General features: G+C 31.1%; 1 protein-coding gene across 1 annotated transcript in view; it reads left to right on the top strand.

The window, feature by feature from the left end:
• The window catches only part of LOC118191759 (serine/threonine-protein phosphatase PP1-gamma catalytic subunit A), a 40,265-nt gene extending 32,011 nt beyond the window's left edge, over positions 1 to 8,254 (top strand). The window contains exons 5-7 of the mRNA XM_085813567.1: positions 1,923 to 2,146; positions 2,230 to 2,364; positions 6,915 to 8,254. Coding sequence (XP_085669693.1) covers positions 1,923 to 2,146; positions 2,230 to 2,364; positions 6,915 to 7,022 — 467 coding nt within the window. The 3' untranslated portion in view covers positions 7,023 to 8,254. The remainder of the gene's footprint in view (positions 1 to 1,922; positions 2,147 to 2,229; positions 2,365 to 6,914) is intronic.
• The last annotated feature ends 10,079 nt before the right edge of the window (positions 8,255 to 18,333 follow it).

The raw sequence follows: 18,333 nt of genomic DNA, 5'->3' as shown, positions 1-18,333 counted from the left end.
AAACTTCTACCTTCCATCAGAGATCTCTTTCCCAACAATGCTTCGTTTATTTTTCAGCAGGATTCTGCTCCTTGCCACATGGCCAAAATATCGAAAGAGTGGTTTCGTACAAAGAGCATTAAATTGTTGTCATGGCCAGGAAACAGTCCTGACCTCAATCCTATCGAAAATTTGTGGCACCGTTTGAAAACTCTTGTCCGAATGAGGCGCCCATCAAACAAAAAGGAACTAATTGAAACTATAATTGTTTCCTGGCATCATGTAATAACGAAAGAAAACTGTTGTCAGCTCAATGAAACGTCGGATGTGAAGCTGTTTTAACTTTTTTTTTGTAGTACAAATAATTGAATTTTGTGTTTTGTATTGAATTCAGTAATATATTCTCTTCAAAATGATATATAAAAGTTTGCATTTTGTGAAACGTAACGTTTTCTATAAGCATACAAAGTTCAACAACATAAAAATTTCCAAAAGTGTCCACAATTTTTCCACCACCGTATATATCTGCGTTGCCTCTCAAAATATAAACATCCAGTTTATAGGTTCCCAAAGCCCCAACATTGAGTACGAAATATCGATGAAAAAATACTTACCGAATAATGAGTTGTAATGGAAATATCAAATTATTGACATCATGATAAAAGTTTTTCCCCCTCAAATCTGCATCGAGGTAAAAAAGCAGACGATTCACTCTTCTTTCAAGTTCACGATTCACGTTCTTGTATTTTCTGAGCTTTGTTACAAGACTGTCACAAGACTGCTTAATGCTGCCGTTTTTTTAATCCAGATATTTTGTGGATAAATTATGAATATTTTTAATTTCAGCACTTTTTGATACATTGACAGATAAGAAACGCACTCGTGCTTTTACTGCTTACAATATTGAAAAGCGTAAACACTTTGCATTGACAGTAAGTGGAAATTCTGCAAAAGAGAGGCAGGTGCTCCTCGGTTTATAGCAGAATCATATGGAATTGTGACATGGATTGTGTATGATATATGGTAAAATTAAGAAAAGCTGTTGAAATTTTACAGCAGCAGTGATTCTAACACTGGAATCCGAAACTGGAAATCTTTGCATCGGCAAATCCTGATGTTGTCTCTTGTATGAGTGATTCTGCCAGTGATGGGGTACCAATTTCAGGACTACTCCTGAGAGAAAAGGGGAAGCAGATTCATGCTGATTTAAAAATAGAGGAGCCTAATGTAAATTAATAATATAATCAATTTATATATGTAATAATAATTTAATGCATATAATAAATTGTAATAATGTATATAATAATTTAATTAAATGCATCTAATATGCCTTATTTATTTTGCACTTTTAGTCTGAATATTATGATTTATCTTTTCTGTCCTGAAATCCGCACAACCTGTCGTTCAAGCATTGCGGATTTCTAGACTTTTACTGTATCTCTGTTTAAGATTTGTAGAAGACAAATCATCCAAAAATCCACTCTTGTGGAAGTATTCTGCCACGGTTACATTGGACAAACTTTCATCAATGTCAGTTACTTTATCGGGGCTGCCTATTCGCAGTTACATTAAAAGGAACGTTTAATAAAGCAAACAAATAAATATTGAACTTTTTTATCATTATTTTGATTATACTTCTTGATACAAAAATATTTTATTATTTCTACATTTTATCTTACTAGATTTAAATTGATCTAATATCCACAAAAATCCCTTGTCTTGACGAGTCCAGATCTCATACTTTGTACTCTATGAAGTTATGAATAGAAAAATACTGTGCTCATAAACAGAAAAAAAATTCATTATTTTCAACAAAGGATATCATTTTAAAACATTGTGATCTTATTTTTATGTATTCTAAGTCATTTTTATTAAACTTATTTTTAATAAGGTGTAAATTTGTTAAATAATCCTAAGATATTTATCAATTTATTTTTATATAGGTTTAAGCCCTGACCTTCAATCTATGGAACAAATTCGCCGTATCATGCGTCCTACAGATGTTCCTGACCAAGGCTTATTGTGTGATCTTCTTTGGTCAGACCCAGACAAAGATGTCTTGGGGTGGGGAGAAAATGACAGAGGTGTTTCTTATACATTTGGAGCAGATATTGTTGGCAAATTCTTGCATAAGCATGACCTTGATTTAATATGCCGGGCACATCAGGTAAATTCATTCTACGTAGTTTTATTTTATCATTTTATTTTATTCAGAAATAAAAAGTAAAATAATGTACAACATTTCTATAGGTTGTTGAAGATGGGTATGAATTTTTTGCCAAAAGACAACTGGTAACATTGTTTTCGGCACCTAATTACTGTGGTGAATTTGACAATGCTGGGGCCATGATGAGTGTTGATGACACCTTAATGTGTTCATTTCAGGTGAGTTAATAATTTTCACCCATCTCCAAAATGATATATTGTATCAGCAAAATGTACTGTATATATCAGGGTTCATGTCAGTTTGAATTCAGGAATATTCGAGAGCCGTATCTAGATTTTCTAAAAGCCACAAGTTCATATTTACATCATTATAGAAGTAGTGGAGGAGGTTTTAAATAGAAAGAAATCCCTGATAACTTTAAATAGGGTCTAAACTAATTAATTACTTCTTTTTGGACACTGAAATAGTTTTAGTTTACCATATTTCGTACATATATTTTATATGCACGAGCCGCGCAAATTGCCTGCGAGAGCCATATTAGGCTCGCGAGCTGCACTTTGGCCACCCCTGGTATATATATAGTAATTAATATATACAGTATCTTTATGTAGCCTTCCTTTGTGACACATATAATAAAATAGAATTTATTAAGTGATGACATTTTGAAGATAAAATGGTAATCTAGCAACTCCAGAACTCCAGCTTTGATGTAGTATTTTAATTTATTCTGAAATAATAGTTTTACTAAATTGTTGCAAAGATGCATTTGAATTAATTTCTTAAAATAACTAACTTCAGTGATTGGGTTTGTTGCATTAAAAGAGAAGTGAAGCCTTTATTCTTAATTTGTAATCTAAACATGAAAGGGTTCTCTTCTGCTATTGGAACCGGATTGAGAAATGTATATATGCATGAATATTTGCATAGATATATGCATGTATACATGTACATATGTATATGTATAAACACGTGGTATGCTCATACATACATATGTGCGTACAAACATACATTTTTTAATCCTGTCATAATAGAAGAAGAGTACCTTGGAAAGTATGATTGTCTAGTATCATTCCAAAGAAATAACCTTTTCACTAAAATGGAAGGCAAAAGTCCACTATAGCAATGACTCAAACATCTTAAAATGTTCTTAATCTTAAAAAAAAAAAAAAAAAAAAAAAAAAAAAAGGGGGGGGGATGAATTCAGTTGTAAAACTGACATAGAAGTAAGTGTTTTGGATTGGATCTAAAACTAAATTTGATCCCTCTCTAAAGATGATCACCCATAGTTACAAATAATTTTGGTCTTTTGTAAAAGTTGTTGCCTTGAAGAAGTAATGTTCAAGTCTGCATGTTTGCCTAAGTTCTCAGTAATGCTGGTTGTTCTCTTGATGGTCATCTGTAAGAGATTTTTATTAAATTTTAAATATTAGTGTTTATTTTAAAAATAAAGCAGCTTCTTGAATTTCGCTAACTTCTTTCCAGATCTCCAGTTTTGCCCATTCTCTAAAATGAAGTTATTTTATAAGTTTCGAGTTTTTCAATGTTAAATTTTTTAGGACTTTGATTTAAAATATCAGTTATGGCATGTTTATGAAAACAAAGGGAAAATATTTATTAAACATCTATGAAGTAATTAAATTTTTAGTAAATGTTCAAGTAAACACATTAGAGTGGAGAGAAAAAAAAGGAAAAAATTTGTCTTGATATGCTTAGGAAATTATAGTTCCATTAACTTTAGCTATGAACAACCCGGAATAGGCATATTTTCTGCTGTTCCAGTTCTTTCATTGTGTAACCTAGATGCCTTTAGATGCTTAAATCATGCACTATACTTCTTTCTTACATATTTTTTTACACATTTAGTTGTCAAAATAAACACGAATGTATACTTTTTCCAATAGTGTAAATTAAATTTTTAATTGCCACATTATCATAAGATAAATGAAAAATGTAAAGAAATGAAATTTAAAGTAATTTTTAAAATATATAGTTTATAGCAATGTAAGTTACAAATAAATTTCTGATGGAATGATGAAACTTCTTGATATCAGCTGTCATATCCCACTCAATAGAACTTTTATATTTCCCATTATACTAGGCCCCAATTTACGAATTTTAACTTGCATTTTTCATGTCTCGAAAGCAAAATTTAGTCCGAAATTTACAGAGAAATTCAAAAATTTATCTTGGTGCTTTTTTTTTTTTTTTTTTTTTCAGTTTGCACCAAGAATAATTCACTTGAAGAACTTCTTGATACAGTACAAAGTCCGTAATCCGGACGTCCATTATCCGGAACGATCTATAATCTGGACCTCAAAGCCACAAACTTATGCATGCGTGTAAAGCCAGTAAAGCATTTACCCACACGCGCTTCCGATAATGAAGAAAGTAACAGAGAACGTTATTGAAAATGAAAAAATTTCGATTGACAAGTTAGTCGGTATTCTCGACACAGCAATTATAGGACTTGAACAGTGGAGCTTTGTAGCTGAATAAGAAATTATGTCTGTTTACAGAATTAAAGAGAAAGTATTAGCACAAAAAACGAAGCAACTTGAACAACTTACATTGATAGAAATGTTTACTAAAGTAAACAAATAAATATTAAGCTTTTTTTGTAAATTTTGATACCCTTTAGATCATAATTGCTCTTTATTTCATAAATTACGGTTTCTTGTTTTTAATTGTATAATTTCTGCATGCCATCTTACCAGATTTTAATTGATGATCTATAATCCGGAAAAAACCCTAATCACCCTAATCCGGAATCGCCAAAGTCCCGACGAGTCCGGATTATGGACTTTGTTACTGTATGTGACAACTTATTTTCCTATTGTACATAAATGGAAAAAAGTCGCATCATTCCTGCTTTCAAATAATTTTAAAGTCCCAATGATTTTATTATCGCTTTCAATAAAGATGCCAAATTTCAAAATGCATGAATATATAAATTGACGTATATCTTTGGAAATTTTGAATAAAAATTCTCCATGTTTTAATTTCAACATCTCTTTTGCTGTTCTGCTGTTTGCATCTCGTTTGCTTTTACTGTGCCAATTGCCTTAAAGTCTTTTTTAGACAAATCTGTCAACAAACTGTATGATGAAAAAAGTTATTGAAAAATACTTTGTTTCTCTGGATTGTCAATAAAAGATAATTGTTCTGAGACGACTTTTGATGTAAGCAGCAAAATTTTCATTTTTCGAGCTTTTCGAAAGACCCATTATAAACATTGAAGCAAATGTGGTCATTTCTAACAAAAGAAACAAGTAGATATCAGAGCTCAAAACAGAGAAATACAGCTGAAACCAATTACCACTACCCCTTGGTGAGAGAAATCATACCTCCCCTCGTTTCAACTGAAATAAATGACACACCATTAATGCCTCTAAAAAGGGGCATGTTTACGTGATATAAGCACTGAATGTATTTGAAATCTAATTAAAAAAATATACATGTATTATCACTGATATTGTATATCATTGCATGCCAATGTTCCTTTTTTTGAAAATAATTGTATGCAGTCTTGAGGAAATATTTCTTGTTATGATTTGAATTTCTTTTATGAACTCATCAAAGTTGTTCTTTGCAAGTACGATGAGGAAATGTTTGGGTGGATTTGCAGTTTTAGGAATTTTAAAGGATTCCCCCCCCCCAAGTACTGTAAAAATCGTAAAAAAAGCTGATTTTTAGAAATTTTTTACGCTAAAATATTCATATTTGAAAAATAAGTTTTATGTGAAAAAATCAATCATACCTTCTGTAATAAATGGTAATTTTTTTTTAAGCTGACAGATATGATAGTTTATTTTTTTAAATATATAATTAACATGATGTTCCAAAAAAGGAACATTGGCATGTAAAAGGTTAAAATTTTGCATCAAGGAACATGAGTCTTGCTCAAAAAAAATAAATAAATTATCTATTGCGCAGCATTATTAATCTGCAAAACTACCAATTCAATTATCTTAAAATCATTTAAAGGACTTCCTCAGTTGGTGATTTGGATTTCAATGAAGCTTTTTGTATTTTGTCTGCATTCATCGGTGACTTGAATTTTAATCTCATTTTTCTGTTCAGCATAACCATTCAGTTATTGATATGATTTCATTTTCTATCCCTGTTTGGCACGACTTGCTTTGTTTCTTTTCTTCTTCAGTATAGAAAGAGGTAATTGTTAGCTGCTAATTAACTCTCATGTGATACTTGCCTTTTCATTTAACTGCAATGAAAAATGCAGTAGGGATCAATTTTAAAAGTGTTTTTTAAAATTAAAAAATCATCAATGTTGTTTTTCTTGCATTCATTTTTACTCTCAGTAGTTATCTATGTATTATTCCAATCCTTTCAAAATTGAAGCAAAATGTAATAATTTAGAACTAGTATTACTTACAGATTGCATGCATTTTTTAGCCATTTGCACCTGGAAAAGGAATGGGCAATTATAAAACAAGAAACATGAAGTAATTAATGTATAAAATTGTGGAGTTTTGTGACTAAAATAGTAACTAAAAGAGCAATGAATAACTAAATGCAGTTATGTTTGTAAAGCATGATCCGTGCAAAGAAGTACATGAGAAAAAATAAAGCAGTTGCTTCTGGTACCCCAATCTCAGGTTGCTGTTATCATGGATTATAGTTATTGTATTGAATAACCATATTTCTTGGGGAGTCTTCCTTAAAATTGTTAACGTTTATGAAGTAACGTACTTATTAAGATTTACATTCTAATTTTTAAGTATGTTTAATTATTTCCCTTTATTTATAGATATTGAAACCAGCTGACAAGAAAAAGTTCCCATATGGCTCAATGAATGCAAATCGTCCCATCACTCCACCCCGTGGCCAAGTGAATAAAAAGAACAACAAAAAATAGTAATAGTTATCCTCCCTGCTTGAAGGGTGCAGTTACATATACTTCTTCCTCAACCCTGATCTTGAGTCAGTTAATGTTGTCTGCAGGTCAGGCTTTAAAAGAGAGAAAAAAAAAAGTATCTTTACTTTTTTCTTTGGAGTCAGTCCATTTCATGAAACTGCATACATAATTATATTAAATTCTGTACTTATCCATTTCTGTACTGTAAATACTATTAAACATGATATATATGCAATATGTAAAAAAAGTGGTAACTGTCACTTGTCCTTCTGCAACATTATTTCTTCTATTTGACATTCTTTTCATTTTTTCACCCATTTTTCATTTATTAGAAGACAGTTTTTTCAACTTGAGAAAAAAGTTATTTTTCATTTATTTTATTTCATTACTTTGCATTTCAGAAGTAATTTGTATTAAATCCTAATAAATTTTGGAAATTTATTTGTAATGTGCAAGGCTTATGTGTATTTTTGAAGTTCGAATTATGTGACAAATACTATGCAATTAGTTGTATGTGCCTCCATGTGGTTATTTATTTCCTGTGTTTCTTTCTCATCTCCTATGCAAATCTAGTGCCTATCTTAAGAAAGCAACATGTAATATATGACATTTATTATTTTTTTTATTTTATAAACTTTACTAAAAGTAACATTCAAATAACTGTTGCCTAAAATTGTAAGCAAAAGAAATTAGTTCACTAGTTTAAGGTAAAGTACTTCGTGCAAGTTTTACCTTTTTTAAGTAATCAAAAATGAAGTGGTCTTTAGTGTATATTGAACAGTATTGTGCAACTTAATTGACCAGTGATAAAGGACTGTACATATTGAAGAAATATGTGAAGTTAAATTTAAAAATAAAAAGCTTGTAAGTTACTGCTGTACTTTGGAATGTAAATGTATTTCATTCTTTTCTTATATTGTGTTACTATTTCATTTAAAACTTTGTTTTTGCATTACAATTTTATAACTACTCTTAAAGTCATTTCTAATTAATTTTATGAGTGTCTTGTAAATTTTTCATTTAATATGTTTTAAATAGCACAAAGGGTATTGCTACTGCTGTGAAAATGTATTAGGCAGAAAGTAAAATAAAAATAAGATTCCTTTGATTGTTTGATTTCATGCTGAAAAATATATTTGTATGCAGCATGAAACAAAATACTCAACATTTGAATTTTGTTTCATTTGTTCCTATGCTTGTAATTACTATTAAAGTTTTGATTGAAATGCCAATTGCGTAAAATTTAATTTTCTGCTATAATTTTTAATGCATGTTTGCAAATAAGTAAGATTACAAATAATTTTAAGAACTTTATTTAAGGTTTAATCATTGCATTGAAATACAAAGCATAATACTTAATATTTTTATGTATGTGTAAATTTTTTAATAAAAATATGAATGATATGGTGAAAAGTACAAATTATTTTGACTATAATAAAAATATGCAATATTTTAATGTTTTTAAAGCTGATTTTATGACTAATTGAGGTAATTTATTAGATTTGGAAAAATATTAATGTGAACTGAGTTTTATCAATATAAAGCAAGTAATTTTTTCCTTCTTTTACTTATGTCTTAATTCCTGTAATATTTTAATTATTTGAACTTAATTTATAGCCATGACATAATCCTTAATTTTTTGTTTAATTCTGTTTTTCTATTACTATTCTTCACATATTACTGTGCTATTTACTTAGTTAATTGATAGAACAGTCTTTTTAATTAATTTCTGTGTATCCTTTCTGTCAAAGTATATTCAAATAAAGTTGCTTTCTCTAACTTAAACTTGCTTAAATTTCTGTGTGTCACTAACACTAAGTTTTTTGACATTAATCTCTGTATGCTTATTTTTATACTGCTTAAATTTATATGCATACTGTGCTACTTGAATTTCTATAAAATATATTTTAACAATGATTAACAATAACTATGTTTTTATTTTACTGTTTACACATTTATTTGCATGTGCTTTAATCATTTGTATTGAATATAATTGCTATTTAAAAGGTATTCACTTTTTTGGGGGGTTAGGCTAGAAATTTTTCATTGCTTTGGGAATTCTAGTAATAAAACTTTTTTCAATAATATATATATTATATAGTATCCAAGAATTATCTTTAAACATTAATAATTTCTAACATAAAAATTTACATTTTGTTTTCTGCAACTATTAGTGCAACCCAAGTTTTTTTTCCTTTCTGTTCATGGGTACACCTTAATCTGTGCACCATTTGTGGCCTTTAAGCGCATCCAGTCTGCCAGGTATACTATAATATCTCATCTGTGACAGTGGTAAAAGCATCTGTAATGTGGCATTTTAAGTCTAAACGACATCCTTTTAACCCACCGGCCTGTCATATATGTATGAGCAGCAAACATTTCCTCACCGCTGGATGTGTCATATTTGAATCACTATTTAATTCACTTTATGGCCGGGTGTACCACATATGATTTTTTAGATAGAACATTTAATTAGTATTTTTTATTGCTGCTAGATGTAGCTGTATGTCTGTTATGGTGAAATATATGGAGAGTTAAGTATGTTTACCTTTATTCCCAGGCAATGTTTTTTATTTTTGGTATTTTGTTTGGGAATGAGAGTGAGATTCGTGGATGGGTGTTGTGCAATGTAATGTCTCTTTAACTGTGTCATTTGATATAAGCAAATGCACCTGTTCTTGCTGCATTGAGGTACTTTTTGGGATATAGTAGGATAGATGTTCTGTCCTTGGAGTTTTTTTTAATTACTCTTAGATTTTTCCTTTTTTTTTATTACTCTTAGATTTTAGCAGTATCTGAACATAGAGTATACACAAATGCTAATTGGTTAGTGTTGAGTAATGTAATGGCTGTTACTGAGTCATTTTATATAAACAAATGAACATGTTTTTGATGGTCTGGAATACTTTTTAATTTAATTTATTAATTTTGTTATTTTTATTTTATTTTTTATTCTGTTATAGTGGATTAGATTCTATCATTAGAGACTTTGGCATTGAGACAGAATATTTTTTGTATTGCTTGGTGAAAGTGTCCCCCCCCTCCTCCCGGGAAAGGAAAGCATTATCATCTGACCATAGAACAACATATACAAATGCTAAATGAGTCAAATTTGCTGCGTAAAATAGCAGCAGATATTCTATTTTTGTGACATATGCAACGTTGGGCTTTGCATACACCCATGTTTCAAAGAATATCATACGCTGTCTCTTTTTTGAAATATTGCTGCTGCTTTTCTTTGCTTGCATGTTGAATTTTTATGAAAGACAGTTTTAATTGTTTTTAATTATAATTTGTGTTAAATAAAATCTGCGATTGTCTGGATATTTTTCCATATATATTTATTTGGGTGACCGGAAAAATGCTCACAGGTATAAATGCGCACAGCAAAAAAGCCCACATAGAAAGAAGCTCACATGGAAAAATGCTCACTTAGAAATATGCTCACACGGAAAAAGCTCAAATAGATATATGCTCACATCAAAATAACTGTATAACTTTTGTGTAGATTTAGTTGCTATATAAGATTAACAAACGTTTTAACAATTTTAATTGTTAAAAAAATAAAATAATAGTAAGTATAAGTTACGTTTTTTATATTTTATAATGTAAACATTTAGGAGAATAAGCAAATAGAAATAATTATTTTATTTAAATTACGTAAAATACCTTGTTATATATAAATCATGTATACTTCACATAAACTTATAAGGTATTTCTCCCGTCGTCTTAGCATGCCTTCGTGGTGTGGTGGTCTGCACGCTGGGCGCATATTCCAGAGGTCCGTGGTTCGATTTCCGGCGAAGGAAATTTTTTCATATCTCCTGCTTCCAAAATACCTAATGTCTCTACAGTGGCGCCCGAACTAAAAGGGTGGTGGATGATGATTCTCCATACCCAGGGTGTGGCTATTGGGTCCCCTAAAAACCCCAGTCGCCCTTTAAAAGGGAGGAGTATATAAGGTATTTCTTATGCCTTCATGGTATGGTGGTTTGCACGCTGGGTGCGTATTCCAGAGGTCCGTGTTTCAATTCCCGACGAAGGTTTTGCTCATTTTTCATATCTCCTGCTTCCAAAATACCTAATGTCTCTACAAACCTAAGGAATATTAGCTAATATACGTAAATATCTAATTTTATCATCGATTTCGTCATAGTTTCTTACATGATTTGCGATTACCCAAATGTAAGTTTTCTCTTTCCCCCCCCTCGCTTCAGTGCGCCGTACGCCTTGTACCTACAATAGCTAGTCATAAACATTGACAGGCTAAATCTTTTTTCAGTCTGGCAAACAAAAACCAGATACTAGGATGGCTACATTTAAATATTGAATTTAGTACCTTATGAAAGCTTTTGTAATAATTTGTTGTTTTAGGAGATTTTTCAAAGGCTGCTTCATAATGATTACACACTTCGATTGGAAACTGTGGTCTTCTAGAACTTTTTTGGCTCTGAACTTAAATAACTACATTCAAGCATCAATTTCTATAGATACAGATCAAAAGATGCAAAAATAGAGTAAATAAAAAACAAAAATAAACTATTGGCAGTTAGAGGGAAAACAATGTTGTACAGGGATCAGTGGTATAAAATATTACAGTACATGCAAAATTTTACTATAGTTTTAATTCTTTTATATACCGCCTCTGAAAAGGTTAATATGAGCATTTGTCCAATAATTTTTTAAAATGATCAAATAATTTTTCTTTAAAAAATTCAAGTAGGTGTGCAATGTTCAAATTGATTAATTATTGATTGATTAATGTAAAGATATTTCTACGCATTTTATTTATCAGTGGGCTTATTTTCGAGTAAGCATATATCTATGCGGGCATATTTCTGTGTGGGCTTTTTTCCTGTGAGCATTTATACCTGTGATCATTATTCCTGTGGGCTTTTTTTCCTAGAACCATTTATTTGTGGGATAAAGGGAAAGTTATATTATTCTAGAATGAGTATTTTATAAAATTTTTAAGGAAAATAATAAAGCTTTAAAATTAATTTTAACAACTACCTGAATGTTTTCATAAAGTACCAAAAATTGGAACAATTGGATTAAAAACTTAATTTATACGAATTTTTTTCCAAAGTTAGGCTTAGCAGCGCGAATTGCCCATCATCACAAGACAAAGTTTTGGTAACAGAGATGCCCGTTGTGAACAGGTTAAATAACCCCACAGAAAGAAGTCTAGGGTGTGATATACAGAGGCCATGGAATTAGGCCACCTCGTCCAATTCATCGGTTGGGAAAGGTTTTGTCTAGGTGTTCACGTACTGCTCTAAACCAGTGTGGTTGGGCACCATTCTACTGGAATCAAACATTGGGCTGCAAATCCTCTAACTGAAGTAGAGCAAAGAGTTGAAGCATATCCAGGCAGATGGCACCATTCATCTTCAAATAAAAAAGGCCGAATGATTCGACTGTGCATCGGATATTAACTTTTGGGCTGTCTCTTTCAATACCTAGTATTTCATGTAGGGTTTCTGAACCCCAAATTAGTACATTGTGACGGTTTAATTGGCCAGATATATGAAATGTTGCCTCATCACTAAGGTACACCTGTTTCAAGAACCCTTCATCAATACGGTATAACATCTCTGTGGCAAACTCCTTATGTTTTGGTGTGTCTGTTGGTAACAGTGCCTGTAACAACTGTACCTCATAAGAATAGAGACACAACCGTTTGTGAAGCACCATGTGGACTGTGGACCTGGGAATTTACAGTTGTCTAGCAGCCGAACGAACTGCATTTTTCGGATTGCTTGAGAGTGCTTCACATACCCACTCAACATTTTCATCACTTTCTCTGGGTCATCCTGCTCCTTTTTTATGCAACACAGAACCCATAGTCAGGAAGCTGGTGTGCCATGCGTGGATGGTTGGCCCCTTTGAAATTTGGTTCAGAAGTTCCGTTAAATCTGTGTGTTTCATAGAGATCCCCTCTCTATGAAATATGCCACACTATGTGCTTTCTCCTTTGGGGTCCACATGCTCATTTACGACCAGCTAGCCTAAACAGAAATAAAAAACTTGGAAGAGTTGCACTAATAACTGCAGACAACAGAATGAATATTTTTTTTTTGAATTTAGAAGTTTTTAAAGGGGGAAAGATAATTTTTAAAACACCATTTATATTTTTATTTTTCAATTTTTTACACATTTTTACAATGCTTCACAGTTAGCAACATTTTTGCACACAGAACATGCATTTTACATTACTTAAGAGTTTACAGAATAGGTTTTTACAATAGATCCTACAGGTAGCAGCTTAACACTACCTTATATTAGTGCCCTCTATTTATACAGTTAGCAGAAACAAACTACTCAACTTCACTTAGTTTAGCAAATGCTGCTCCACACTCCAAAATACAAATGTAGTTATGTAAGTTAAATTAAAACTTACTATTTTATAGATTGTATATAGTTTATTTTTGTTTTACATGCATAATTCGTGTCTGAGAAGTTTTCAGATAAGCAAAGGTTTCTAAATTACTTTGATTTTCTACTCTTTTTACAATGGCAATTTACATTTAATTATTATTTGATTCTTAGTCAATTTGCTTTCTAAATTTCTTGAAATTCCTTTTGTTAAAATTCTTTAGTAATTCACTACTTTTGGTTTTGAATATTACTATACACATGCCTATGGGTAGCAAAGCACTAAGTAATTGAATAGTTAGGTTTGGAGGCTACTTCTCCTTGAAAAGATGTGTCGCCTGCCTGCTCAGCAATTATTTACTAATGCAAATTTATTCTTAGGAATTTTTTGGAATATTATATATTTATTCATGGATTTAGATACTTGCACTTAATTTACATATGCTCTCAGAATTTAAATGATATTGTAAATTAGTTTGCAGCAATAATTAATCATTTATTTGTATGCAATTAAAATTTCATAATTTAAATTTTAATTAACTTTAAATTCACTTTATACAAATAGAGAATGTTTGTTAAATATAAATTTTATATATATTTATATATTATCTGTGATACAATTTTTCTCAGTGAAAGGAACAAGAGTAAAATATTGCATGCAGACAGGCTAGTATTAAATAGCATGCACAACTAAGAACTATACACTCAATGCAAAGCACATCTAAAAAGCTGAAGCTTCTACAGAGACCTCTCAGTACTCCAAATTCACACTGAATTAAGCAGCTCAGAAACTGATGCTCTCTCCAGTCTTATCTAATTTCCCCATAGCCATCGAGGAATCTCTAGCACCTTCCACTTCTCAAAATTACTGGAAGGCATGTAAGGCTCAAATACAGTTACGTATGGATATCAATTACAGTTATACAGATACTGACCAAAATGTTGCAGAGGTCTACGATTTCTGTCCAAGTTTGGCATCAAAAATTAGTTGCCAATTTAGTGAAATAGTCATTTACTGAATGTTAAATAGACTTGCCCCTGTATTCTTATTTTTCTGGCAGATTATGTTCCACCATTTTCATCTCTAATAAGCATTTCATGTTACATGGATACAAAAATATACAATTTCACTAAAATTATATACACATGTACAAAATTCATAATATTCTTCCTTCATGCATGGAGACCGGAGACTATGTTTCTTAAAAATCTGTAGCTCAGACTTAATTAGTGCTCATGTTTAAAAATATATTCATGCAGATAGAATCTACTAAAATAAACCTTTCTTATAACAAATTAATTTTTTTGTCCTGTGTAAGTTACCTGTATATTATTATTCTTTTATGAAGATCATTTCTTCAAACATTTCATATGTTTGAAAGTATGATCAACCTTCAAACATATGAAAATTAGGTGTAAACCAAACCAAAGGCTTTGATCCTTTTTTTTTCTCCTTATTTTTCAACAATTTTTGAAATTTCTGTAACAGAAATTTCCAGTCTTTAAAATTGTCAATGCCCACTCTTAAGTAGCAATGAAGGCATTTTAACTATACTATCTGCTGTCTTGAATTGAATAGTTCATGTGAAATGACAATGTTGTAAAAAAAGTATTGCTTTTTAAAACTACTGGAAGTGGCGTAGAAATCTTCAAAGGGAAAACATAGGCTCACAATAAGCTGTATGGAATATGCCTCGAGTTCGATGAGTCATGACTGTGCAAACTGCTCTTCTTCATCGTTTTCAAGACTGCTGTGACTGCCATGTGCATCAGTGTGTGTGTTGCCACCATTCAGTAAGTGACCCATGCTACAACAGTGAATTTTGAAGTGCTATTTTCTCATAGATCGATTTTTTGTAAATTTATTTGCATTGAGTTTTAGGAGAGCTAATGAGAAGAATGAAGCAATGAAGAAAAATTTTAGCATAATTATGGAAGTGAAAAAGAGCTTGGATATACATATCTGGGATTTGGTTATTGTGTACAGTATGCTGAGTAGGATGATGTGTAGAGTTGTGATAACCAAGATGCTATTAGATCAGCTAGCATTGCAGAAGAGGATATTCAATTACCAAACAAAGATCAGAGATGTTAGTGCTTGTCTTGACAAAGGCCAAAGAATTTGTCAAATAAAGTGTGGAATTCCATTGTCTGCCCTGTAATCAAATGGCTGGTTTTACGTACTTTAAAAGGGGAATAATATCTCCTCTGAAAAATATTTTCAATCTCTAATGTTGAGACGTAGAAAAAAAAAATTATGATGTGTTTTATCATTTTAATGAAAAAGGGCATTTCCAATGCTGATAAAGCTGAGCTTTACAAATCATGATTCATACATGTTCCAACATTTCGCCTAGCCGGTATAGTGGTTAGTGACTGACTACCATAGCGATGGATCCGGGTTCGATTCCCAGAGAAGGCATGGCTGTAACTGTCCGTCCTTTTCATAGGAGGCAATGGTGGTCACCTATTAGGTGCTCCCATAATGAAATGGCCACCACTTCTGGCCCTTGTAGTGGTGCAAGGCTAATGTCTATTAAGTTAAAGTATAAGGCTATTTAAAAAAAGGATTCCAACATGAAAGAACTGAATGTCATCTGGAAAGCCAAGATGCTTAATATATGTATAAAGCTTTTTTTCCTATCCAGCCAACTGTATAAAACTGGATGCCACTGAAACTGTTTGAAAAAAGAAGCAATAAAAATTTTAACTCCTGAAGTGAAGTTTTCTACTTTTGATTGACGACTGCACTGCATACAAAAACATGACAATAATTTCAAATTGTTATTCTGTAAAAAGAGGAATCTGGAGCTGCCATCAGAAAAAGAAATTTATTTTATATATTTGGGAGGAATACAACGAAGATGTAAATTGTAATATTTCCCTATCTTTATGTAGTTGCTAATTTAAGAAGGGCTGGAAATTCAGCTACTTGTTAAAAAATCTGCCTTTGAGAATTGTCTTGAGCTGATTGATTTTGCAAAAAGTGTTGACAGGGAAGATGTTGAAACTGGAGATATAGGTTTTGGAAAGTGGTTAGTTTTATTCGATCAGGTTAATATAGATAATCTTATTTTAATTTTTATCCCAAAAATATTTCTAAAGAAATTTTATTTTTATTAATTTTGTAATAATCTTTTCCATTTTAAATAGGTGTTGATATCTTGAGTGTACTAAATGTGAGCAAGAATACTTTTGAAAGAGATATTGAATTCTGAAATTTAAGGGACTGTGAATAATTTATGTATTTTTCTTGAAAAATAATTAAGAATTGTACACATACTTGTGTCAGATTTCATGTCAGTTCCTACTGCCATCTTAGAATTCAGGAAAATTAAAGTGCAGCAACTAAGAGGTATTTATTTATCTTAAAAAGTGAAAAAAAAAAGTTTTCTAATAAGAGATATTTCAAATAAACTGATAAGAAGTCTGCAGTTTTATTTAACATGTTTTCTGTTTGTATATAATATTTATTTGGGTCACTCTTGTAATTAATTTTTTCCTCCTACTGAATTTTCTGGGTTTATTATTTTTGTTAAATGCTGAATTTTGCTTGCATATTTTTCTTTAACAATCAAACTAAATGTTTTGACTTTGCATCATTGAATTCATTAAAAGTAATCTTCCACATTATTTTAAATCTTTAGCATAATTAATCAATTTATGACATTTTCTACAAGATAGATTTTTTTTAAACTAATCTAATATTGACAAATTCTTTTAAACCAAATTTTATTGTTCCGTGTCTGCCTGGTCTTGAAATATATGCTTGGACTGGGCTCATGAATTAATTATAGCCGAGAGAGAGTTCTTGGGAAGCGTATATGTGACAGTACGACTTTTTACGAGCTGTGTGCGAGTTTTGATGGAGAACACCTGGAGGATGTATCCATGGGTCTTCTACCAGCAGTCTTTCAAGGGGGCTTTGGCTCTACCGTAGTTAAGTCCCTTCATGCCACAAAGACTCTATACATTTACCGATATCCAAACATCCATGCCTTCTCCAGGATTTGAACCTGAACCCAGCATTACAGAAGCAGGACCATTTAGAGGAGCATTAAATATGTCTATGGGGTGATGAGATTGGATTTTTAAACTTAAAAAAAATTAATTGAATCAACAAATTGATAGACTTGATGGTCATTCATTACTCCACTTGTTAGAAATCAATTTATTTTCTGTGTCAGTGTTTCCCCCCATTATTATTGATTTTATTATAATTTTTTAGTGGGGATTAAAAAAAATTTCCCCAGGTTAGATGCTTTTGTCCAGTATGCTAAATGTAAAATAATTGTTAACATTTTTTTAGATTTAATTATTTTTATTATGATGTAAAAGCTTTTCAGTTGACTGAGGAAAAACACAATTTAAAAAGTAGAAGTAGAGATTTAAGAATAAAATAAGAGATATGGAGACAGCTCATACTGCTGAGGAGCCAGTGTTAGAGGTGGAAATTATTTTAAAAGTAATGTAGATTTTTATTTTGCATAAGAATGTAATAGCTTAATTTTCCTACGCAAATATGGAAATCAAACTTAGCTTAATTTATTAAATGCAAACTCAGTTATCAAATATATCACCTCCTTTTTTGTGTATAGTAGAATGATAGTAGTCAATGTATTTACTTTTTCTGCTGTGTAGAAGGTAATTATTTGTTATTTTGACAATTAACATGTTTCCCAGTTTTAAATAGTTCCAAATTATGATACGCATGTTTTTAATTGTTAGAGAACGGTATTACATTATGATTTGTTTAAAAAATAAGGCTATTAGTTATTACACGACGAGCTACAGTTCGGTCATTATCATTTCCTAATCATATGTGTGTCTACCATTTTTGAAATTATTTGTACATCAACTGCAATTTAAACATACAGTATTTATGCGTTTCAAAACTAAAGGGAGTACTTCCGCATATAACCCCGTATGTTGC

The sequence above is a fragment of the Stegodyphus dumicola genome, chromosome 3, assembly GCF_044657685.1.
Source record: "Stegodyphus dumicola isolate Sdum_Otavi_A_Nest chromosome 3, ASM4465768v1".
In the NCBI taxonomy this organism is placed as follows: Eukaryota; Metazoa; Arthropoda; class Arachnida; order Araneae; family Eresidae; genus Stegodyphus; species Stegodyphus dumicola.
This window is presented reverse-complemented; position numbering and strand designations above follow the sequence as displayed.